Here is a 26,689-nt window from a genome sequence, read left to right on the forward strand (position 1 = left end):
TGCCCCTCACCACACGCCCACCTCTGCCCAGTAACGCCCCAGGGAACAGAGGCAAGAAAAAAACGATCACAACCAGGGAACAGAGGCAAGAAAAAAATGTGCACAACCAGGGAACAGAGGCAATAAAATAACCTATATCTTCTTCCCTTGTTGATTTCAACCCTTCGACCCTCCAGCTGTTCGTTAGCCCTGACTGAGGATAGAAAAGCATTTGACAATAATCAGGTATGTGAGTTGAGGCTTTTTCGGCCTCCTGAAGCATTATACCATGGGCTCAGTTGTGTTCAGCCGTCCACAACTTGTCACGATTTGGGATACACATTCCGGAGTCTAATGAACTAATTCTGCGTGAACCTAGAACACTCCACCCCATCGGGTCTTACCTTCAAGTGGGTCTTAACCCCGGGCTGTTCGCTCGCCTCGTATTCCCCAGTCACTAGCACGTCCCGATCTCCTCTCGCAGACACTTGCGCCCGTTGGACAGAAGGGGAAATTATATAGGCTGCACCGGCACGAAAATAAGCAAGAGCGGCAAAAAGAAGGGTAAAAAGAGGAAACCGGAGAAAGATGGCCAATCTCAACTGGATGCTTGCAAACGGAGCTGCGATTAAAGGAGCTGTGCGAGTGGAGATAGGCGCCCGTTTGGGGTTGGAAGGCGCTGAGAAAGGCAGGGAAACTCAACAACTGGACGAGATAAGGAGAAGGGACAGGTAGCCGTGGGAGGGAGGCTGGGGCAAGAGTGGCGACAGGGTGAGAGATTGAGAGCGAAAGAGGGGGCATGGGAGGCGGGAGCGTGAGAGGGAAGGTGCATGGATGCCGGCTGAGCTGCGAGCTGCTGATGACAGACGCGGCTGCTTGTGAGGTGCAGGCTGGCTGTGGGGCTAATATTCATGCAATGTGCAGCCGTCCAGCAGCAGCCCCGCCGTGCCTGCACTGAGCTGAGCCTCGCAGCTGGAGGCGCACAGACCGGAAGAGAGTCTGCAGGAGCTGAGGTAGCCATGGAAGGGGGGCGGGGAACAAGACTGGCGACAGGGAGAGAGACTGAGAGCAAAGATCTGGGCCTAAATCCATCGTTTTTTTGCACTCCACACCACCCTAGGTCAGACAATGGCTATATGCAAATCAGCCTTGGATGGATTTAGGCCCAGACCTTTGTACTGGGGTGAATGTAAGACATTGTTCTGCATTCTGTCCATCAACTGTGTTTTTTGAAATTTTCACCCCGAGTGGGCTGGGTATGCTCAGACGTGAGTCCCAGGCTCTCCACATCACTGGAGTCAAGCTATCCAGGCTAAAGAAGGCTGATAGCCAGAAACCGGTCCTTGGATGCTTGATTCCGGTCTAGTAAAGACATGGCTTGGTAGTTTGGGCTGGACTGTTCCCATGAGGCACAGAGTCGAGGCTGATTTGCATATAGACATTGTCTGACCTAGGGTGGTGTGGAGTGCAAAAAAACGATGGATTTAGGCCCAGATCTTTGTACTGGGGTGAATTTAAGACATTGTTCTGCATTCTGTCCATCAACTGTGTTTTTTGTACTTTTTATGTAGAGGCATAGATGCTGTATGTCTGCTTCCAACTAGAAGTAAGATTCCACCAAATGATACTGCATCAAAAATAGGTGAAGGCTTTACTATTATCTCAAACCACGCCACCATTTCATCTATTTCTCTAGTGGAAGTACAGAATATGGGTGACTCTTTTTGCCTCCGATGAAATTCCTGCCGCAGCAGAGATAGACGAATCCAAAAGTTGCCATTGGCTTGCAAAAAAACATTAAATTATAATCAACTGTTGTAACATAGATTTGGTTCTCATACCTAATATTGTCTGAACACAGACTCTGATTCCATCCCTAATCCTGGTCTAAGAATGCTCTCCTGGAACATGGGTGGAAACAAAATGTTAGATTTAAAAATGGCATGCCTTTGCAGTCTGAAAGCTGACATTATTTGTGGACAAGACACATGGAGCCTCCCGGATATATACCTAGATAAATAAACAGTTATCTTACCGGCATTACCCTCATGAAAAGTGAGGAGATGGCCTTTTACTTCGCCACTTTAAGGCCTATGTTCCTCTTAAAGGTATGTGCTACGAGAAGAGCCACCCCGCTGTGTGTGTTTGTGTGTCTGTCTCTCCTTTTTTTTTTAGGTCGAAGCCTGCATTGCAGGGCATTGCCCTGCTGCAGGCAAAGACCTATTGTGAACAGGAGAATTTCAGTACTGCGTGAAACCACGCCCCCTTTTTCCATTGGCAGGCCTCGCGAAATGGAGGCCTGCCATTGGAAAAAGCTCCTGTTTAGCAGATTTGCCTGCTCTGGATCCCACCATCGAGGACTCCATGACCTGCCTTACGGTAGCACGACAATATTTTCAGAAATATTGCCTTGGCAACCATGAGGTAGGGCAGGGAGTCCTGGAGGGGCGGGATTCAGTATCCTGTTTCCTCGACTCGACAGTGGAGCAGGTAGGGGAGAGGCGGTGCTTGTTTCACTAGCAAAGGGGTTAACAGGCAACATCTGTGAGCTATCTCAGAGGCGTAAAGTCAGCGGAGAGGCCCTGAGATCTAGGGACGGCAGTTTTCTATTTGTATCTTCTAATCAAAAGATCGTGAGACTAAGTGATACGTGGGTAAGACTGTCTCGGAGGTCCCTCCCAAATTCATCGGACGAAAACGAAAAAAACCCAGGGGTAAAAAAGACATAGAAAGGTAACAATTCAAAAGATATGAACGAATTCTGCGCCATTTTAAAATTGAGCCGTATCCACAACCCACTAAATAAGAATATGAATCCCGGTCCATACAACTCCTATAAAACAATTACACTACTTTTGATTTATCAGAACATACTTTTAAAACAATTTTAAATGTCAATGCAACAATGCATAAAATAAGATTATTATTTGGCACTGGTTGCTAAAACATAAAATAAACATATTTTTTTATTTTTAATTAATCTGATATCAGGGGTTTCTAACACTTCTTTTTGTAACGTAAACTCATCTAACCTGTGTTTACGCACATCAGCAAATCCGAGCGAACCAGAGAGTCCTTTTTCTCTGTTTAGACTGTCAATTCAGTCAACAGGCAAAGGATGTCGCGCGCACTTCAAACCCCTGGTTCGTGTGCGTTCATCTTCCCCAAGCACGCGCTCGTCTCTCGCAGGGACGTGCGCTCTTGCAATTCTACGACGTCGAACGTGAAAATAAAGTCCCTGAGGGGGAAGGGAAGGAAGAGGGAAAATGGCGGAGGGAGGAAGTGGGTAGAAGTGGGGGTTGTGGCATCTATCTGATCGGATGGGGCACCTACGGGCTGCGGCCGAGGAAGAGGAAGGCAATGTCATGAGACCAGGGACGCAGAAGGAGCGTGTCTGCCTTAGGTGAGAAGCTCATAGTAAGGGGTGTGAGAGCTGTGCTTTGGCGAATTCTTGGAGGATGGGGGAGGGATTAGATATATTGTAACTAATTTCTCCGCAAATCTAAGCAGGCATATCGCATATGTGAACTCTCGTAACTCTTTCAAGCTGTACCCCCTCACGTCACTTGACTTAACATTGTTTAACCCCATAGTTGAGTAGTGATAATTAGGATCCCGGGGTTGGGAGGTTAGGATCACTGAGGTTACGAGTTAGGATCTTAAAGGACGAGTCTCGGTGTTCCAATTGAGGGAGATGTGGAATCAGAAGTTGTGTGATTCCTGGGGGAGGAAAGGGGCGAAGGGAATAACGTTTGGCATGCAGGTAAGGTGGGTTGAAGAGTGTTGAGGATCGAGGTTAAGATTCGTGGTTCCCAGGGTCAGGATTTTATTTGAAGGGGGTAGGAAAGTGTTGCTTGTTTAGGTGATGGAGTGAAGAAAGAGGAGTGAATAGAACAGGTGGTATTTGGGTTCCAGATCAGCGGTGAGGAATGAGATAAGGATCCATTCAGACTAGGGGAGGGCGGAGTGTGTGGCTCTTTTTAGGTCACAGGGAATACTTTACAAGAGGCGCGGTCTAAAACGTGAACTAGAATCCTGTGTGTGACACAGGGAGCCACCTGATAAGTCCTTGTATGCCTCTATATGTGTGGTTAGTAAATCCAAATATATCACACAACAACTAATACATACACCTTAAACTAACCACACCTTTTCACTTTACTAGTGCTTTTCAGCACTGATCTTTATTTGATATCACTTATGAGTAAAAACTGCCATTATATTCACATCACGCTCACAATAATTTCTCTCTGAACTGGTCACTCACGCCCTTCCCTCTCCACAATCTTTCTGAAGTTCTTCCATCAGCCTGTTTCACGCTTGATGTCACTCTTGACTACTGCTTTGCATGTACTGCCTTTTATCTCCTTTACTTCACTGGCCCCTTTCTCTCTCGCTCCCTTTCTCGCTCACGCACACACACACTGCCTTTTTCTCTGCCTTTGGAGCTATTATTATTTCAACAGTTGTGTACCTCCTTCACTCACTTTCTCTTGAAATACTAGCTACAGTTGGCACATATGTGACATTTGCTCTGTTTCCTCTACAGAGACAACAATAATTGTAACAGCACATACCTGTTATGACCTAGTCACAGGCACTCTGAAAGTCTTGGGCCATCTTCAGTCTCTACCCAGTGTTCTCAGTCGTGTTCCGTCAGTAACACACAATAGCTTTCCACTCCGGTGGTCTCAGGTTTATCTTATCTTTCCTCATTGAGGGCCTGATGCACTAAGCTCTGATTGGACCTCATTGCCATCCACCATTTTGAGTGATAGCAAAGATATGTTTCTCTTTCCCAGTCTCTGAACAGTGATGTTGCCACAAAATGTGCACCTTCCGAGAGAAAATGAACGAACATTCTCAGCTATGTTACAGAAAGGCTCCGACAGAGGAAAATGATGTCTGAGACCCAGTTCATCCACTAATGTTGTCAGCTGTAAACATATCACGAGAGATTGTGCTTGGCCCAGGCTTAAAACAACATGTGCATTTTTTTATGTCAATATGGAAGTGGGTTCTGTACTTTTACAGTGCACACAAAGTATTCTGTGTTGATTCACTTGGTAGAATGTCCTAGGGTTGTTGGCACAAACTCCTTGTTTTCTCTCTGCAATCTGCTCTATCCAATATTCCCTGGTCTCAACCTCTCCCTTGGATCTCAGCGCACCCTCTATGTTCCTTCCCTTGTCCTCTCCTCTGCTGAACCTCAAACCTCCAGAGGGAACCGGGTCCTCTCCTTTGTTCTCGCCCCTCGTCTCAGCCTCCCTCTTTGACGTTACTGTCCCTCTTCTTATGTTGCCGTTCGGACACGCTCGCTGTTGCTCCTTCCTTGGAACTAGTTACAAAGCAAAATGCAGTTGTCAGGTGTGAAAATGCAGCACGAGAAAAGTGTGAGGGGCCAAAGAAACAAAAAGCCTTAAATGCTCAGGAGTAATTGAAATTAGGTCAGAATAAATGTGGAGTTACAGATTAAGACGCTCATTTAGACTCCAATGAAAACAAGCATTTGCAATGCAATAGGTCTCACATTGACACAAGTCTGAGCTAATTGACATTGTAAATAACAATGCCTTTTATTTATATTTTTAAAAAGAAAACAAAAATAAAAAGCATTGTTATTTGCAATGTCAATAGCTCAAACTCGCGTCAATGCGAGACCTATTGCATTGCAAATGCTTGTTTTTAAAGAGTTTGGGTGTATTCCACCACAAACATTGTGAAGTACCCTTGCCATCAAACGCTGTGCATCCATGCTTAGTTGAGAGTTTGATGAACCACCATATTCCCACTTGGAGAGCCTTCGCTGGCTGGTGGAAATCTTGGACCTGATATTGAGCTGCTGATCAAAGTGCCTCACTGTCTGTCTGACTGAAGTAATTTGTTTGGGACTATGAGAGAAAGCTTGCCAGAATCTTTAAACTGTATCTATAAACTGTATCTCCAGGGAAAGTGTTTGGTAATCAAACTACTCTAGCCTTCAGCCTAGAGCAGTCTGCCTGAACTTCTCTCTTGTATCCGATTTTTCAAATTTTTAAAGTATCGCTCCCATATTGGCCTATAGAAGTTTCTATGGGAGAGTATCTATAGCTGTGTTTTTCGCACCGCTAGTTTCGGTTTACTTCTACATGCCTGAGCTAGACCTTTGTTGGCAGGCGCTGCAGTCTTGTCTTTCAAGTGTTTTTCAGTGTTCTCTTCTCCTTTTGAGTCTTTGCAGCGGCTCAATGCACTAGCTGTCTGAACGGTTGTTGATAATAATGTCCCTTTCAGCAAAAAATAACAGTATGACTTGCCAATGCCAGTAGCTCTGATTTGTATTTTGGGAACGGACTAAAAATATTGCAGTGAAAACACACAAAAAACGACCGGAAGAAAATGCATCTGTGAGATCAATAATTTAATATCAGATTATTCTCCTATTGAAATATAATCGAGTCCCTCATGCATTACAGTGCTAGCCTCCATGGGAGGTAGAATGGTACATCAAACAGCCAATGTCATGTGGTGAATACTTCTCTGGATGCAGCCAGAGCCACCTCCATTTTAAAGAATTGACACAAATTGGGTTTGCAGATAGCTGTGCTGTCAAGCGCGAATTAAAACGGTTGTGCCCCTCTTTTAGTCTAAGAAGTTGGGTTTCATGAAATATAGTTGGTGATCAACTTTTTTTGTCTGTCTATATTATCGCATTTTGATGCTGTAACAACCAAACTGATGTCATTTCCTTTTTCAGGGCAGGGAAATCTGTTGTCACGGTCTCACCCGATCCTAATGTAAAACTACGAGTTGATCTGAAAAAAATGGTGCAGAAGAACATGCAGTCTGGTTTTGAGAGAAGCATAGGTGTTGCTGCTGGGAACCACGATCATTGTAAGTGCTGGGGATTACCTCCAATTCATATGAATTCTTGCATGTAAACTCTTTCTCTTAACTCAGTCAGTCATAATGTTTATTTCGGGGGTAAGACCCAAAAAAAAGTACATAAAAACTTTTCATAGAATAAATATCACATACATATATATATATATCTAGAGGTATATCAATTAAAATCAATGTTATCCTTGTTTTTACTAAAAACAAACTGCCTGATCTAATTTTCCCATGAATTTTCTCCACTATTGCCATGTTGGATAACGAACAGTGAGAGTAAGCCCAGATTCAGTATATGGCGCCAGATATTCTGCACCAATAGGAGATGGGTCAAAATTAGATTTTGTCCTCTACACTTTTATGGCCATATTATGACATATGACTGTATGGGAGAACTTTGGCAATTTTACCAACAATCTTAAAAATGTGTTCTCCACTCTAATTAGGCTTTCTGCGTCATTGCAACCTCATAATTCAGCACTTTATAACGCAGCACCCAGGTCCTTTGCCTTATATACCTGTAATGCTTGCAATACTTATCTAGAGCCTGTTGAGCCAAAGTATTTTAGGATAGCCGACGCACTGGGTTATAGGGCTAATTGACTCTTAGTAATTTGTGGTGACCATAACATATTGCTGGGCTATTTTACACCTAGGCATTCAAAGTCTATGACTTTATCCGTTATTGTGTTTCCCAAAGTTAGATTCCGCCTTTATGGTTTGTGCAGTTTATAAGGACAAAACAACATGCACTTAATCTTTTGTGGATTTAGCTCCAGCCCCTGTTCCTTACAGAAACCCACAAACTTGTCATTCAGGGATTTAAGCCCCATAGGTGTCTCCGAGATGAGCAGTGCATCATCTGCAAAGAGCAATGCTGCAATTTTGCTCTCTGCCATTCTTGGGGCATCTTTTATGCTAAATAGTCAGTGCCCCCATTGACATACAGGGAAAAGAGTGTGGATGCAAGTACTTATCCCTGTCTCACTACCCTGTATGCCAATGGGGTCAGTGACCCCATTGACATATAGGGAAAAGAGGGTGGATGCAAGTACTTTTCCCTGTCTCACTCACTGCACAGTTGCAGTACCATCTGTTGGGTCCCCTCGGACCCTCATCTCACCTAGGCATACTTATCAGAATGAAGGTGAATGAGTAGTGACAGAATATTGTCTACCACCCCCATTTCGTCCAGCACTGCCCATAATTCGTGTCTGCGAATAATGTCAAAGGAAGACCGTAGGTCTACAATACTACATACAGCGGATCCTGTTGCGTTGTCACTGTCTTCAAATACATTAAAAAGAGCCAGAAAGTCTGGACTATTGTGCTCACCATATTCCTGAACCCAGTTTGTAAATGCATAAGCACGTTGTCCTCTAATATCCATCTCTGGACATTTTCCAGGACATGCCTGCAAAAAACTCTGCAAGACGCCAGCTAAGCTAATTGGATGATAATTTGTTGGATCCTCCCTTTTTTTTTTTTTTTTTTTTAAACGGGACTGTTGTCGTTTCTCACCTGCTGTTGGAACCTCTGCCCCATTTATTTATTTATTTATTTGCTGGTTTATATAGCGCTTGAATCCACTCCAACTGGAGTACCTCTGCGCTTTTGGAACCGGTAAACAGGAGGCGTGAAATGGAGATGGAAACTAGATATCATTTTTGAACAGTGTGGTTTTTAGAAGTTTTCGAAATGTAAGGTGTTCTTTACATTGTCTCAGAGACAGAGGGAGTTTGTTCCACAGCTTGGGACCAGTAATGGACAGAGCTTTACATCCGTGTCTGGATTTTTTTGCACGGGGGACCACTAGGAGGAGATTGTTGCTAGATCTGAGAGATCGTGTTGGGACGTAGGGGACAAATTTCCGCTCGAGATAGACGGGCCCCTGTCCATTCAGACATTTATGAATCAGGCAGCATATTTTAAATTTGGCTGTTTGTCGGATTGAGAGCCAGTGCAGCTGCTCAAGGAGGGGTTTAGAGGCAGTTCTCGGGGGGGCATTCAGAACAAGGCGAGCTGCTGTGTTCTGAATGACCTGTACCTTAGCCAACACTCCTTCGTTGGCAGAAAGCAGCAGGCCATTACAGTAGTCGATCCGACTAAGGATCCGTGCCTGAACAAGGGTTTTCCTAGCAGAGTCGGGAAGCAGCGGAAAAACTTTGCGTAGTAGACTGATGGTATAGAAGCATATTCCTGAAATGTAGTTTGAGTGTTGTTTGAGTGACAGATCTTGGTCAAACCGAATTCCCAGATTCTTCACGACCTGTTTAGGTTCAGGAACTGCTCCTAGGTCTGATGGCCACCACTCCGGAGTCCATAGTATTTTTGACTCCCCAAACAACATGACCTCCGTTTTGCTGACATTACATTGGAGGTAGTTGGAGGACATCCATTTTGCCACTGCCTTCATGCCCAAAGAAAAAGAGTACCTAACCTCAGCGGAGAGAGTTTTAAAAGGGAAAAGGAGCTGCGTATCTTCTGCGTATGATACGGGGATGAAGCCGTACCTACGCAATACTCCTGCCAGGGGTGCCACGTAGATATTAAAGAGGGTGGGGCTCAAACAGGAGCCCTGTGGCACCCCCTTAGAAATCTCTACTTCCGCTGAGCGATACGCACCCATGGTGACTCTCTGGGTGCGATCAGATAGGAAACTCTTCAACCAGTCAAGGGCTTTGTTCTTAATGCCAGCGTTCGACAACCGTTCAGTCAAGATGGTGTGAGACACGGTGTTGAACGCTGCCGACAGATCTAATAGAACCAAGATGACTGAGAAGCCCTTGTCCTGGTACATATGTAGGTCGTCAGTGACAGACAGGAGGGTGGACTCTGTGCTATATTTGGGGCGGAACCCTGACTGGGAGTAGTCCAGGGCACTAGCAAGTTCAATATGTCCGGATAGGTGGCGATTTACATGTTTTTCAATCAATTTCCCCAAGAATGGCAGTAAGGAAATAGATTGGTTAAGTCAGACCATGGGGTGGCAGTGTTTTTCCTTATAGGTCTGACAAGGGCTCGTTTCCATTCCTTGGGGACGATGCCTGAAATGAGTGACAGATTCACCAGTTCAGCAATCGTTGGGCAGAGTTGTTCAGCTAGTGCAGGCATTATCCTGGCAGGGATGGTGTCCTCTGGACTCCCACTCTTAATCTGTTGTATTAGTGAGGAGGTTTCTTGTAATGAGATTGGGGGGCATTTGATACCTTGTTAGTGTACGGGGCCCAGGTCATATGTACAGCAAGGTACAGATCCCAGGGAATATTATCGGGACCAGGTGCCTTTCCCCGCTTTATTGAGCTAATTGTAAGTATGGTATCTCCTAATGTAAAAACAAGACACTTGATGTTGTGCACTGTGATCTGGACGGGTGGCACTTCTTCTGGGCCTTCATATATCTGAAGGGCTGAGTATAAATCGCCAAGGTGTTTCATCCGGCGGCGTGGTTGTATATAACGCTCTACACGTGATTGTGCCTGGTGGTTACTTTGGGCTATAATATGCCAGAACACTTTGTGGTCCTTCTTTTTTGCAGCTTCAGTGAGATTGGACCAGTTAGTTTCCTCCCAGGAGCTTTTGCTATGAGCCAATTTGTTGCTGTAGTTAGCCCTAGCGTCTTTTATTATGTCCCTGTCCCCCTTTTTAGGTCTCACCTAGCGTTGCAGCGCGCATGCGTAGTTCGCTCTGCGAGGCATATTGTAGTAGGGTATGTGTTAGAAGTGGAGTGGAAGCCCCGCCCATCTTTTTCATTGGCTGGTGTCATGGTCTTTGGTATATGCTGGCTTCCCATTGAGAATGAGGCTTCTTAGTACCTCCTTGTTACTGCCCCGTCTCCTTTTGGGACCGCCCATCAGGACTGGATATTTTACTTGCGACGTTACACTGTCTCTTTATTAGTCTGTAAGCACTTTGTTTTTCATTCAGCTTTGGCAAAGGCAGCCGTGTGTTCATCTTAGTATTGCGCTTTCACTTTAACTGCAATTATTAAAGTGAAAGCGTGATGCAAAAATAAACACAAGGCTGCATTCGCGCATTGGTGAAAGCTTGTTGAAGTTGAAGTCTTTGGGGAGGAGCTGAGGACGGGTATTGAACAATGCTGCGAGGGGACGGCGACCTCACTAGCGAATGAGTGGGATGCGTTTAAGGTTGTGACCAGAGAGATCTGTATTAGTAAGGTGGCAGGTGTACGGAAAACGATTTTGATGGACTTGGAGAAAGCGGGAGGTCGGTTGCGGGACTCCGAGGGGGCCAACCTGGGAACCCGGGGGTGCAAGCTGCGATCTCAGAAGCTAGAGAAGAGGTAGCGGTTCAGGTGGAGAAACTGCGTTCCTTTGACTACAAGAGCTATAGAGCTCCAATGCATGCCGAGGGGGATAAATCGGCCGCGCTGCTGGCGTGGTTGGCTAATCCGGCCCCCAGGGGAATGCCGATATTGGGCTTGGTAGCCCCGACTGGGGAGATGGTGCATACGCAATCGGGGATAAACGGCCTGTTCCTGGAGTATTACACTGGGCTTTACAGTAGCCAGCTGACTCAGGGCCCTGATGATATACGGAGTTATTTGGAGGAGGTCGCTCTACCAAGCCTGAGCAAGGAACAGGGGGATCTGCTGGGAGGTGAGATTACAGTAGGAGAGATTAGGAGTGCGATTAAACAAATGGCTCGCAACAAAACGCCTGGGGTGGACGGCCTCCCTATAGAATTCTATGCCAAATATGCAGATTGCTTGGCCACAAGGTTGCAATTGATTTATCGGGAAGCATACAAGACAGGAAGGTTGCCTGTAACCACCAGAGAGGCTATTATTATCCCCCTTCTGAAACCTGGAAGGGAAGCTACTGATATGAAGGCATATCGCCCACTTTCAATGTTGACGACTGATTACAAAATCTTGAGCAGGATGTTAGCGTCCCGCCTACTCCCATATATGTCACAACTGATACACAGAGACCAATCCGGTTTTATCCCAAAGCGTAATACTGCTGTTAATGTTAGGCGACTAATGCGGATCCTGGAGAATTGCCAGGGCCTGGTACCGTCTGCTTTGGTTCTCTCGGTGGACATAGAAAAAGCATTTGATAGCCTGGAATGGTCGTTTCTTTTTCAGGTTATGCGCAAGATGGGATTAGGGGAAGAGTTTGTGAGGTGGACCCAAATACTGTATACATCGGCGACAGCTCGGGTGCATGGGGGGGACGTTGTCGGCTTCCTGTACAGTGGGACGAGGGACGCAGCAGGGTTGGCCGCTTTCTACGCTACTGTTTGCACTGGCGATTGAGCCCCTGGCGGTGCAGGCTAGATCTGGAAAGCATTATGCGGGGCTGGAGATGCATAGAGACATGCATTATATATTGCTCTATGCAGATGACCTGTTGATGTTCTTGGCGGGCCCCGGTGAAGACTTGGTGGGTGCGAGGATGCTGCTGCGGGCGTTTGGTGCGGTATCGGGGTTGTGTGTGAATTAGGAGAAGACTTGTCTGTTCCCGGCGCTTCGAGCAATGGAAATCCCAGACGAATTACATGGAATACGATGGGAGCCATGCTGCCTGCCGTATCTGGGAACTAACATTTATCATGAGCAGGCAGACCTTTTGGAAGGCAATGTGAATAGGGCAGTGCAAGGACTCAGGGGAATTATGACGTTTTGGATTACTCTGCCACTCTCAGTGGCAGGAAGGGTAGCACTTCTGAAAATGGTGGCGCTGCCTAGGCTGTTGTATTACTTCAGGACGCTGCGATCTGGATAACCAGCCTTGTGTTTAGGACGCTCAGGACTATGGTAGGAGGGTTTTTGTGGGGGAGCAGCAGGAGGCGGGTAGTACTGACCACGATGATGAGTCCTAGAGAGGAGGGGGGATGGGCAGTCCCAGACTTCAAACTTCAAACTGTGCAGTGGCTCACACAGGCTGTTGCACAAGAGTTTAGGGGACCAGATGGCCCAGAGGATCGCTGGTTCCCGCGGCATATACTGTCTTTCGTGGTTCTGGGTCAGCGGTTGCGGGTTGACAAATGAAGAGAAAGCGCTACGGGCTAGCTGGAATAGAAGTAGACGTAGAGTGGGTGGGACTCGCCCGTATGCACTGAAGATAACCCTTGGAATGTGTACAGCCCTTCGGCACGGAGGGGATTGGTCGGCATTAGCAGGGTGGGAAGACCTGGGGTTGCAGATGATCGGGGACTTGTACGAGGAAGGAGCTCTCCTGCCTTATCAGGTATTGCAGGATAGATACGGATTGCCCAGAGGTGATTTTTTGCTGCATGCCGCTTCGGTGGCAGCGTTACAGGAACACTGGGGGGGGGGGGAGGGTTGATGGAGCCACAGTCGTCCCCGACATGTCAATATGTGGTAATGGCCGCAGGGACGATAAAGGCAGTAACGTGCCTTTATCGGTGAATGGTGGAGGAGGGGCTTCACCCACTGACTCAGCTGCGAGAAAAATGGGAGGTAGATTTGGTAAAGATATTCCTGAGTCGACTTGGTCTAAATTGGTGGAAAGGGCGTGGAAGGGTACGCGGAACGCTAGATTCCAACGTATCCATTGCTACATATTACATAGGGCATACCTAACCCCAGGACAGATAAATAAATATTTTAATGTGGATTCCGCATGTTGCCCTAGATGTCGGTTGGATGCTGCAGACTTCCAGCATATGATTTGGGCTTGCCCGCAGCTCTGCACATACTGGGAAGAGGTGGTTGAGATCCTGTGCGGGGTGACAGACAGGCAGATAGAACCCGAAATGGGTACATGCATACTGCACTGGTATCCACATACAGCGTGAACCAAGGTCCCGAGTAAATTCATCGATCTGGGTTTGCTGTTGGCCAAACGGGAACTAACGAGAAAGTGGAAGTCCACACAGGGCCCTAGTATAGAGCGCTGGAAAACGGAATTCACAAGTTGGGCGGCTGGCAAGAGTGTGGTCAGGCTCCAACAGGCCCGGAGAGCGAATAATGAAAAGGCGATGGAAACTGCACAGGCATGGGAAGCTTTAGTGGCGACATTGACACTGCCGGAGCCGAACTCCGCCTCTAACTCCTTGGGGGTCCCCTCGGACCTAGATGAGGCACACTGAATATAGCTAGGTTGTGGGGCGTTGTTTGGTGAAGGAGGCGGGTTCGCTCATGGTGGACATTGTGAAGCAGTCCAAACACATTACGATATTGAGGTACCCTAGTATGTTGTTAATGTTTAGACATTCTGATTTAGAATATATAGAGCACAACGGACAAAGGGGTTGGGAGGGAGGGGGGCGGATGAGGTTCCAACTTCAGGGAGTACCATGTTGGGCTTGCGTCGTATTGGTGGATGTATGAGATATGAGTAGTGTTGGTAAGATAGGAACAAGGAGGGGAGGTTGGATTGTTCATTCTGATGTTGAAAATGGGGTAAACGCCAACCCAACTGTAGACAATGAAGATGCGCACTGTATCCAGTAACTGCCTGTATTGAGGTTGGACCTTGTATGGGGGGAGGATGTTTGAGTTGAAAACCAATAAAATACTTAAGAAAAAGAAATGTAAAAAAAAATCTGTTTTGTCGTTTTCTTTAGGAGGAAGGATACACCGGGGTGGAGTTGTGGGGGGTGAAAATACAAAAAAATGGGGCATCAGTCACAGTTTCTTCTTATTCTGTATTTGTTATTTTGCTTTTTGTCTTGTGTTCTGATGACACTACCTTGTTGGTTGCCGGGAGAGGAACTTTTGCCACTGTATTCAACCAGCGGACCACTGCCACAACTCGCCGCTTCGTCAGAGCCAGCGGGAGCAGCATCTCACCTGGACCGCAAGGGCCGTGGACTGTGGGGTGAAGTCCAACATCGAATGGGCTGTGATAGGCGTATGCAGGGACTCAATCTCCCAGGAGTCCCTGCCTGACCGATAGCACCTGGTCCCACCTTCCTTGCCAGCACCGCTCACAGGACGCCGAGCGCCCTATATCCAACATCTGGTCTACCGCTGCGCGGGAGCAGCCGGGACAAGGGCGGGACAGTCTGTGGCTGTCCGGGGCTGGGCTGGGCCACCCCCCTTAAGTTCGGATACTGTCAGGTATTATGATATTACCCTTGCTCCAAGTAATATCCCGTATATCTAGTTGTTGCTCGATTTCATCAGCAAGTGTGCCTCCCCATGCCAATGACAACGTGTTCTGGGAAGAGCAAGGGGGGGGGGGGTGGCTATGTAAGCGGCACCATGGACCAGTTTAATACCCGAGCATTTTCGGTTATCGAAAAAGAGATTGCCATTACTGAACGTCGCCTCTCTCTCGAGCCTCTTAATCGCAAACGTTCTTCCCTTGGGCCCCTGGCACTAGTATTCTCCCCCGTACATATAGCTGATCTGTCAGATACAGATACTCCTAGCGCTGATAAGCTTAGAGCAGGTGCCATAAGGGCCAGCTTGCAGAGACTCAATGCCCTCGAATTACGTAGGCACTTGGTTACTCAGCCAGAACTGGTGTCTGCAGAGCCTCCAGTGCCTCCTATTTCCTTGGGTATCCCTTCTCATCCAAAGGGTCTCGCTGAACAATCTGAGGTAGCACAGGTTAAAAGAGTTAGATCTGCGCCCACTAAAAGGAAAAGAACTACAAGTCACCACAGGGGTAGCTATCCTAAACCCCCTAAGAAGTCTCGAGGAAATTGCTCTAGGGGCTGTATGAAACCAACGCGGCTGGGGGCGGTGGTGAGGCACATTCCTTCGGGGCCCCAGGGGTTCTCTGGTGGGCAGTTGTTATGTACTCCACGCGAGCAGGAAAATGTTAACCCACAACCTATTTCTGCTGAAGGCTCCTTACCCGAGTCTCCCCCTTTTGCCCAAATTGAGAAGTTAATGAAATCCTTGATACTCCTGGTACTTGAAAGAGTGAAAGTTTTGACTGAGAGGCTGGATAGATTCGAGCAAGCCACTCTCGACAACTTTTTCTCTCTTAAGTCCTTAAATTACATTCCAAAATCCGGGAGGATGGGTTTGTGGGGAATACAATCCACCAGGTGGATCCCTCTTCAACAGAGGTGAATGCACTCATTACTCCAGGGGAAGTACCTGAGGCTAATGTGTGTGCGGGGAGTGATGTCATAGGTCGCCTTGCCCGAACTAATTCCCCAACGTGCTCTAATCACAACCTGAACTTGGATAAAGGGACCTTAGGTCCCTGCCAAAGTCCCTCTGTCCAGAATAATAGCACTCGCAACAGCAAAGGAGGTGGTGGGGGCCAGAATTGTAAACCTCCTGCCCCATCAAAAATGCAGGTCCCGGAAGAGAAGGGAGCAATTACCCCTGCTCATGTCAATCTACCCCCAGACTGTCAGCCCTATGTAGCGTTGCTTACCGGGGTTCCCCTGCTGAAGGTGGGCAAACATGAATCGTATGACGAACTTAAAAACAAAACTATGTCCTGGCTAAGGGAAAATAGACCTTTGCCTTGTTCACTTGATGGGCGGGTTCTTCATGTGAGATGGGTTAGCTGGGTAGGAAACCGGCCTAAGGACATGAGGGGTGATTGCATTCTGGTCACCTTTAAGGCTGCCAGTGTAGCAAGGTTTATTTGCAACCAACACTCTAGCCAAGGCAGCTCAGGAATTAGCATTCGCGATCTTAGCTATTTCCATTGTCACCCAGTAAAGCCACAGTATGCTAGCCCTCTAACCTGGGGAGGATGGGATAGAGGGTATTACCATCATGATTTCCTTTCTTTAAGGTCGAATATGCAAAATGCAGGCTTAGGCCCTAACAGGCCGGGGTGGAGTTGTTGACCTGACGTTTACCACCCTGCCAAGATGCAAGCTGCTGTAGCCGTTTTATCTGGGAGTTGCAATGTGCCTGTCAATGGTGTATTACATGGGCCTTCCTATCCTCCTGAGTCCACTCCCTCTCCTTCCCTCAGTCCCGTGAATAAGTTTGTATCGGGCTGTTCCCAATCTGGAAATTTTCGCAGGCTGGTGGAGTCTGAGGGTTCACTATTGGGTCCCCATCTGGGCCTAGCGTGCCCATACTGCAGTGTCCATTAGAGCACGTTATAGCTAGTAGCAATGTGAGGATTGTTAGTTGGAACATAGCGGGTATCTCCAGAAACCTAGATCTTCCAGACTGGAACATCTTAATTGAGTCCTTTGGGATATGCATTTTCCAAGAGACCTGGTGTTTGGAACCTTGCCACAAGGTTGGATATACCACGCATTTTGTTCCTGCAATTCCCCCCCCCCCCCCCCCCCCCCCCCCTTCAGGAAGAGGTCGCCCTTCAGGAGGCCTGCTTATTTGGGTCAGTATCTCCCTGGGCTGTCTTATTAGGCACAGAGTAACTAAGTCTCCTGACCTATTAAGATTATCAGTTAGAGGGCCCCGTGGAGGGTGCACCTTGGAGATATTTAACATCTATGCTAGAGGCACTAAAGGGGGCTCTTCATCCCCAACCCTTTCTGATCTCGAAGACGAACTTAGTCAGTGCAGTCCTGACATGCATGTCATGGTCGCCGGGGACTTTAACTGTACTTTTGAGCCCCTTGCGGCAGATGACATTTTGGGTATCTCAGATGAGGACGTCAGGAGGGGTATTCCATCCCTATCAATAGCGCCTATTAAGAGGTGGTCCCAATGGGCTATCCAGCTCAATACCTTGACTCTGGAACATGGCCTAAGGGCGGTGAATGGTAGAACACTTTCGGACCTCTGTGGAGCACACACGTACAACAGGGTAGACCATTCAACTAGAATAGGCTATATTCTATTGGACTTAAGGCTCTGGGGCCTAATGCGGGATATGGCAGTCCTTTCCTCTACGGACAGCGATCATAACCCATTATCTCTGACTCTGATTGCTATGTGGGTGTCCTTAAAAGACCTGCAGGAACCCTCTGTGCTGCGGACAACTGGAGAAGTATGCCCCTCAAATTGTGGGAGGCGACTTAAATGGTGCAAGGTCGCCGTGGACGAGGGAAAGGTTCAGACTATAGGGTCACTACTGGCAAAGGCCCTGTTCAGGCTAGAATCTACCTCCTTGGACCCTCTTGAGGTATCTTTTCTTTTTTGTGACACTATCACTGCTCTGGGAAAGTTATTCCTAACCCGCAGTCGGGGCTCACCCGAAAGTGAGCATCGGAGACCCAAGGGTAATCTGGGGTGGTATTCAAAGAAATGTTGGCGGGCGAAAAGGGCACTACTGAAAGCAGTTAAACTTAAGGAATCTGAGCTGATTCGTGTTGCTAGGAAAGAGTACAAGCACACTATTTGTGAAGCCAAGAAAGAGTGGGCGGATCAGTTCTGGTGCGACCTGAAGGAGGCTAGTGCCGGGAGAGATTCCAAGGGTTTTTGGGACCTAGTAAGGGCCAGGAATAGGCCGGTTGATACTTTAATAACATGCAACATATCAGAGGAGTCGTGGTTTAATCACTTCTCCCTCCTCTACACTTCCAACCAGGATGTAAGGCTGGGGCCGATCATTTTTCCATCTATGGGCTCCTCTGGGTTGAGCGAGGATCTCTCCTTCACAGCTAAGGAAGTGGTGAATGTGATTAAATCTCTAGTCCCTAATAAAGCAGCAGGCCCAGATGGGCTACCGGGGGACTTGTCCGCCTTAATTTGAAGGAATGGGGGAGGCTAATTTAATCGTTGCTCAATGCGACTTATTATGGTGCGACACTCCCAGACTCTTGGATGGGAGCTGAGGTTGTCCCGGTTTTCAAGATGGGGGGTCGGGACGACCCAGCTAACTATCGTCCCATTAGTCCAGGGGTCTCCAACCTTTTCTGTATTGAGAGCTACTTCTGATCAGTGAAAACTGTAGTGAGCTACTAAAAGGTTAAACAGCTCGCAATTTTTTTCCGAGAGACCCCCACGCCCAGCTTCATTGACTTTAATGCTGTCTCACACCTCATCACCCACCACACTGCTAACTAAGAGCTGTGTCCCATAACATGATAACCGCACCTTGGTGTTCATCAGGCAAGACATGGAAACACTTCCCACAAAGGAACAAAAGCCAAAGAAAACACTTCCAACCACCTACCTTACACACTTGCTCACCATGTAGGTAAGTACTACAGTGCCATATATTGGGTTAGTAAGCGCTATAAAAATGCTGAAGCAAAATACCTCTCCTTTCTTCGTTATCAAATAAACACAGGGAGAAAAGTTATGCTACAACTAAATACATATGTTCAGTTCAGTTCGTTTATTTGTTTCGAAGGTTAAAAACCATCATGAAAATACATAATAATCATAGTACATAATCTCAAATGAAAACATTCTGAACATGACATTTTTTTTAAAGAAACAAAAAAAAAACGTCCAGTTAAAAAGAGGGGTTTTTGTGAATGGTAAAACCAGAGTGCAAATGTGATACAAGACCCGGTGTAACATTTTAGGTACCAAACCCACCAATTTCATCAACCCCTTGTGTTTCTCAGTTTAAAAGCAATTTTAAGGAAACTTATAATAGCAAATAGAGTTCGCGTTTCAGTGGCTCTTTGCAAAAACAATAAAGCAGATTTAGCATGGATAATATTTGAGTCCTTCAAGACACCCACTAAAAATCTTTGGCGCGGTGTTTTATAAAAAGAACACAATAAAACAAAATGAAGGGTGTCCTGCGGAGACCTATTGTCGCAGCCGCAGGCACCCTTTTGCTCAATTGTTTGAGTGAACCCTGATGGATAAGCTAAAGTATGGTGCAACAAATTGAGCCTAAAACGAGTCATTAAAAACCTCTCGTGCTGACTGTACATTAAAAAGAGGTACGGTTCCATGCCTGCTTGATTAGATACAAGCGAATGAGCAACTGCCGAGGATTTAGTAGAGTCAAGCTCCCTCCTCCTGTCATTAAATTTATCCAGCAATTGGCTTTGTACAGAGTGTCTGGAGTATATGTCCACCCTGGAGGGGTCCAAGAATAGCATTTGTTCATCAATATCCCCCAAAGTGTCTTTAACATATTTCAGCCAGGGGATTTGAAGGCATTTCTCTTTCATCAAGCAATCCTGGATGATCTGTCTGGATAATTCCGCATTGGGGTTTGACCAAATTTTAAGCCAGGCCAATATGGGTCTCAGTATAATAAGGTCGGCTATATATGTGGTTCCCAGCTCTTCGTGTGTTATTGCTGCGGGGATGCTCAGCGGAAGTTTTAGCAATTTATTTAGGAATTTATCTTCCTCTCTTTGAATTAGTTGTGCATCTCTGAAACCCCACACTTCAGCTCCGTAGATGGTCTTTGATATACTGACTGATCTATTCAAAGTCATCACCTGCTCTGGGGACCAACGTCCCATTCGACGTGCAAAGTTTAGTATAGCCCCATTAGCTGAGACTAGTCTCCTCGCCCTCTCCTCTATCAGAGGGGCGAACTTTAACTTCTCATCGAATAAAAGGCCCAAATATGGGAATGTTTTGACAGTGTCCAAGACATGATCACCCAGTTTGAATACGAATTTCTTCTGTGGTTTCTTCCCCACTATCATGATGAAAGATTTTGTCATATTGACAGAGAGGTCCAATTTCCTCATGAAATCCGAGAAACCCTTAATTAAAAGTTGCAGACCAACAGCCGTTCGGGCTAGGAGGACCGCGTCATCGGCGTACAAAAGTACTGGCAGGTGACGCGCGCCCACCTTTGGGCAGTCCGTTCCCAGTGCTATCAGGTCGCTCTCCAGGCCATTTATATAAAGGGAGAACAGGAATGGCGCCAGGATGCACCCCTGCCTCACCCCGCCCGAGCACGGGAAGGGATCAGTACTCACCCCCCCGCACTGTAGCGGACCTTGGCAGTGGTGTTCCAATGAAGTTCCCTCAAGATGTTAATAAGATACGGATCAATTCCCAGGTTAGACATGAGTATCCAAAGTTTGGCTCTGTTGACGTTGTCGAACGCCGCTGCTAAGTCCATAAACCCCATGTAAATGGTGCCATCAGACGCCTTGGTGTACTTAGCGGCGAGCAGGTATAGGTTGAGGCATTGGTCACTAGTTGACCTGCCTATTCTGAACCCATACTGGGTGTCCACCAGGATGTTGTGGGTGTCAGTCCAATCTAATAGGCGATTGAGAAGTGCCCTCCCTAATACCTTGGCGGAGACATCAATGAGCGAGATCGGTCTGTAGCACTGCGGGCTGTCCCTACAGCCTTTCTTATAAATCGGGACAATCACCGCAGTGGACCATGATCTCGGCAGACCCGTTTTAATTGCTGCATTCAGTACTCTTGTTACCATTGGGGCCCATAGCTCAGTATTGCTAAGAAAAAGATCAGGAGGGGTCCCATCCGGACCCGGGGCTGATATGATTTTCTTTCATGTCCAACCGTTTGCAGACTATTTAAACAACAACAAATGACCAGTATTTGAAAAGGTGGTAACAACTGTGTACAGTACATATATAAACATTGTTTTTCATCCTTCCAGTTTTACATAAAACCCCCCCATAAAATACCAGAGTAATGTTCCCACGTCCTTACCCTTGAATTTGGCACCTGGTTCTGAGATATTTTAGCTGCACCTAATGATTACTCATTAACGTAAGAGTTTTCAAATACTACTTAAGTCGGCCATTTGGTTACTTAGCCAAGTATCTGTCAGCTTCTGTCAAGCAAAAAAATAATGCAGACTAGTATCTTTTTAATGAGAGCCAAGTTTTCCAAGCTGGTCAAATTATGGTTCCATAGCAGCAAACTCAGTGGATTAATGACATGTACCTGTTGCAGAAATGTGAATATGTGTTAAAGCGCCTGCTTCAGAGATTGGCATGCAAACTGAAGGTCGCTGATTCAAACCCACTACAAAAGCTCAAGGGGGGTTAATGTGACTGATGCAGGGCTCCAGATGTAACCCGCAGGTTATTAATTCTTGCCCCAGTAATATAGTTGAATAGGTTAACACAGGACATCTCCCTATAGATAATAGTTTCCAGTTCTAGATTAGAATATACATTGGAGGTCAATGCCCCTCCTTCACTAATCTGCATTAATCAATGTCTCATTGGTTCCCATGAAAGTAGGATAGATCAGGGGCTTAATGCACCTGTTGCGAAGCACTGGAGGTCACAGTTTACAAATGACTGCCCCCACTTCCTGCCTCCTCTATGCCCATCTCTCCGTGTACGGGCTGATCATCTTTTCGTTAATCTGTTTGCTGACAGAGAAAGCAGGTTAACTGCCAACTCTGAGAATGCATACCTTACCTTCTGCTTCGCATGCACTCATAGACTGCTTGTCCCTGGGGCTGGCCTGCTAGCGGCTGTGTAACATCTGACTCAGCACTTGGTAACCAGAAAAGGGAATAGGTATCCGTAAAAACATTTTGACTTTTATTCGTTGAATTTTTTTCCTGTGGGCTTGTTTCTTGAATTCCAAATGTATATCTTTGAATATGATAATCCACGGCACTTGCAAATAGGCCTTTGCTGAAATAGGCAGCAGCGTTATGAACATAAAACAGCACATTAACTGAAACGTTATCTTTAAAGTTAATAGGGAATGTTTTTCAGCTGCACGCATTTTTAAAATGAAGAGAAGGACGGTGCTCCCCGCAGCACATGTTTAGTCTTGCTATTATCAGTCAGTATGCTGATTAGCTATTGTAGTAGAATCCTTCCGATTTTTATTTGGGACGGGCGCAGTATCGCATGAACGGGCACACACATTCAAATCAGAGTCTTACACGCACTGAGCTGCTTTCGCTTAATATGGAGCTACTGGGCGAGGGGCTCACTTACAAATCAGCTAATGTGCTCCACACTTCGCAGGATCAAACGGCTCGTGGCGCAGTTTCCGGTAGGGTAGATAGCTCAACAGTACTTGGGCCACCTGCACTACAGCTATCAGGCTTTCCGTCCTGCTGCTTTGCGCACGCATCGCACAGGATATAAAGCGCAATGCCAGCCTTGAAAAGGCCGGTGGCACGGTTTGTGCTTGTGCCGGAGTTCAGGAAGAACGTCATGTTCTTCTGTCCGCCCCGCCCCAGCTAAAGCTCAGTTCAGCTAATCTGAGCATCTGGTTTGGGTGAGGGCGGGCAAGCGCTCAATAACACTCCGAAAAAAATAACGAAGGGATAGGGATAATAAATAGATACCGGAGCCTAGAAAGAAGCAATAATAATTGGATGCCAGGCGCGAGCTACTCCCGGGTGGTCGGCGAGCTACCGGTAGCTCGCGATCGACCGGTTGGAGACCCATGCATTAGTCTAATCGACTCCACCCAGAAGGTTGCAGGAAAGGTGGTCTTCGGGAGAGTGCTCGAGTGGGCTGATGACTATAAAATTCTTTCTAATTTCCAAGCAGGCTTTAGGACAGGTACCGGGACTATTGAGCAGTCATTTAGTTGCTCTTATACTGGAAGGTGGTTGTACTAGGCAAAGGCAGTCTTTATCTTGATTTTATCGATTTAAAGACTGCCTTTGACCTGGTGCCCCGGGATTGCCTGTGGAAGGTACTGTCTGACTTGGGGATGCCCGCATACTTATTGTCCTTATTAGTGAAGTTCCATACAGGAAACTTCGCGCAGGTGAGGTGGGGTAAGCAGGGACAGAAGACTGCTAGAATGCCAGTGAATAGGGGCGTCGGCCAGGGTTGTGTCCTTGCCCCCACTCTGTTCTCATTGTATGTGAACGGAGTGGAGAAGCACCTTTTGAAAAATCCATCTGATTCACGATCCCTGGTGGGCAGGAGAATACCAACTCTCCTATTCGCTGATGACACCCTTCTGATCTCAAAGTCCCCTATGGGTCTACAGAGCCTCCTGGACAGTTTTCAATCCTTCTGTGTATGTAGGGGGTTAAAAATCAACACAGAAAAGACAAAATACTTGGTACTGAACCCCACAAAAAAGCTTGGACGGGTCCCCGTACTAAACCTGGTGCCCCTGGAAAGGGTTAAGGAGTTTGATTACTTAGGTATCTGTTTGACCGATACTATGCGGTGGAACTCCCATCTCCAGAAGATGTTATTAAGTCACAAAAGGGTGGTGGGGGCTCTCCTCATAGAACAGCGGTCGTCCTCCTTTAAACCTATTGCCCCTGTGTTAGATATATACAAGGCAAGAGGTGTTAGTGCAGCACTTTACGGGGCAGAGCTCTGGGGACCACACAATATCGACCAGCTATCTTGCTCCGAGAACAAATTTCTAAAGGACTTGTTGGCTCTCCCACAGAGTACCCCTACCCTACTCCTGCTTTTAGACATGGGATGCCGCTCAATTAAAGATCAGGCAAAGCTGCGTCCTCTATTACCCTGGGCCAGCCTGTGGAGGGTTCCTGAACTTGCCAGCTATGCGGAAGGGCTGATGGAGGTACTATCGATGCCAGGCTGGTCCAAAATTGGGTGGCTCAGGGATGTCAAATTTTTGCTTGGGGAGCGGGGGCTCAGGGAGGCTTGGCTAACTCGATCTGCCCCTCCTAAGTCTGCCCTTAAGAATATGTATTGGAATTGGGTAGCGGTTAGGAGTAGCAATGACCCCAAACAATGCAGAGCAACCAGCGAGTTCCTCATGATCAAGGACGTGGCCCTCCGTGAACCCTACCTTGATTTAATTTCAAAACCTTTAGATAAGGCTTTGTATTTTAAGTTTAGAGTAGGTATGCTTCCAGTGGGTGAATTGACCGCACACTGGAAAATCCCGGCGCAAACCTCACCCTCTTGTTTATTCTGTGCACTTAGGGTCGAGTCTGTTGCCCACCTCCTATTTGAATGCCCCGCTTATAAAGCTCCAAGATCTAGGTGGCTAAAACCATTATGTAAGGAGTTGGGCACCAGACACCATTTAGTGGCCTTGCGAATCTTAAAGTCCGATACCCGGCCCTTGTTTGTGTGCGGTATGTCAAAGTTTTTAAGTTGGACTTGGGCGATCAGATCTAAAAGGCTTAATGAAATTGTTTAATTTTGGTCATCATTTTAGACCTTCTTAAGTAATTTATTGATGTTATGTGTATTTTACAATACTCCGAATGTTTTTATATGTTCCGGTTCTGGTCTTTTTTGAACTTGTTGTGTTTTGTACTGCTTTTAAAGATATGTTTTTATCGAAATGAAGCCTATTGAATCTGATGTCGTAATAAAGGTTTTTTTTTAAGTGTCCGCTCCCAACCCCCACAGCACTCACGGCACTATCAATCAATCACTGCTTTTGTAAAGCGCGCTACATACCCGTGAGGGTCTCAAGGCGCTGGGGGGAGGGGGGTGGCGCTGCTAATCGAAGAGCCAGGTCTTGAGGAGTTTTCTGAAGGCTAGCAGGTCCTGAGTCTGTCGTAGGCTGGTGGGGAGAGCGTTCCAGGTCTTGGGGGCGAGGTAGGAGAAGGATCTGCCGCCGGCGGTGGTTTTCCAGATACGAGGAACTGTGGCGAGGGCGAGGTTGGCTGAGCGGAGACTTCGGGTGGGGTTGTGGAAGCTGAGTCAGTTGTTGAGGTATGTGGGTTCAGTGCTGTGTAGGGCTTTGTGTGCGTGGATGAGGAGTTTGAAGGTGATCCTCTTGTTGACGGGGAGCCAGTTCAGGCCTCTCAGTTGGGGTGTGATGGGGCTGCGTCGGAGGATGTTGAGGATCATTCGTGCCGAGGCATTCTGGATTTGTTCTAGTCGTTTCAGGAGCTTGGTTCTCGTTCCTGAGTAGAGGGCGTTCCCGAAGTCGAGTCTGCTGGTGATGAGGGCCTGGGTGACGTTTTTTCTCGTGTCGGGAGGGATCCATTTGAAGATCCTGTGTAGCATGCGGAGGGTGTTGAAGCAGGACGCAGAGACGGGGTTGACTTGCCTGGTCATGGAGTGGGTGGAGTCAAGGATGACCCCCAGGTTGCGTGCGTGGTCTGTGGGTCCTGGGGCTGTGCCTAGTGATGTGGGCCACCAAGATTCTCCCCAGGCTGATGGAGTGGGTCCGAGAATGAGGACCTCCGTCTTGTCTGAGTTCAGCTTCAGTCTGCTGTGGCAAAGCTTTTTTTTTTATTATTAGTTTTTAGAAGAATTTGTGTCCACTTCAGAGACACTGCTCGTTCCTTCACCTTTTATTTTATTTTTTTCAAATTGCATGCTGAGCGCAGTGCTGGCTTTAGGGACACCTCGCTCAGTTGAATTATTTTTTCTTAACTATAATGTTGAGCTTGTGCCCACTTCAGTGACACCGCACCCTACAATACAATATGTCTTGCTTTTGCTAAAGTTTGACCTATTGGTATTGTAAATTACAATGCCTTTTAATATTATAAAATGCATTGCCATATACAATGCCAATAGCTTAAAATGCAGATTTTCAACATTTAGAAATGAGTAAAAAATCATGATTTTAATAAAGGCACGGAGGCTAATATTATACACTTCCCTTTATTACTACTCAGGCAGCAGCAACAAAAATAGAATCAGAACACACAAAAACTTCTAGAATACTGAACATGCATATCCTCTCAGAACCTGCAGCCATCTTCCTCTTTCGGGCGCTGCAAACATTAGAAAACAAAAACCATAGTCTCTGACCAAACAACTCCAAATCTTCTCTTCTTCCTTGACACCAACTCTTCAAAACACCAACTCCATCGAAACTTTTCTTCTTTATCCTGAATAAGATAAAAAGTAAACCATTAAATAATGGGCGGGAAAAGCGGAGGGATAATATTAGCCTTCGTGCCTTTATTAAAATCATGATTTTCGACTCATTTCTAAATGTTGAAAATCTGCATTTTACATCAAGGCCCGGAGGCCAATATTATGCATGTTGAAAGTTCTCCAACAACACTATTTAACACATTATCCACTGGTTTAAAATAACATTTCTTAAGTTCACTCACAACTCCAATCTGCAGCCTTCATAACCCCATTCAAGCTAAACCCTTTCATATAAGCCTTGCTAGCCATAGCCCCTCTCACAGAATGAGCTCCA

The 26,689-nt window shown here is 46.7% G+C and overlaps 1 protein-coding gene across 2 annotated transcripts in view; it reads left to right on the forward strand.

Moving 5' to 3' along the window:
* Nucleotides 1-26,689, forward strand: part of PARP2 (poly(ADP-ribose) polymerase 2) — a 388,402-nt gene that overhangs the window by 94,505 nt on the left and 267,208 nt on the right. For both annotated transcript variants that reach the window (XR_015297579.1, XM_086931868.1), the window contains exon 3: nt 6,713-6,849. Coding sequence is in view for 1 of the 2 variants with exons in the window: in XM_086931868.1 (XP_086787994.1) it covers nt 6,713-6,849 (137 nt within the window). In the remaining variant the exon portion in view is untranslated. The remainder of the gene's footprint in view (nt 1-6,712; nt 6,850-26,689) is intronic.

The sequence above is a fragment of the Lissotriton vulgaris genome, chromosome 7 (assembly GCF_964263255.1).
Source record: "Lissotriton vulgaris chromosome 7, aLisVul1.2, whole genome shotgun sequence".
NCBI lineage: Eukaryota > Metazoa > Chordata > Amphibia > Caudata > Salamandridae > Lissotriton > Lissotriton vulgaris.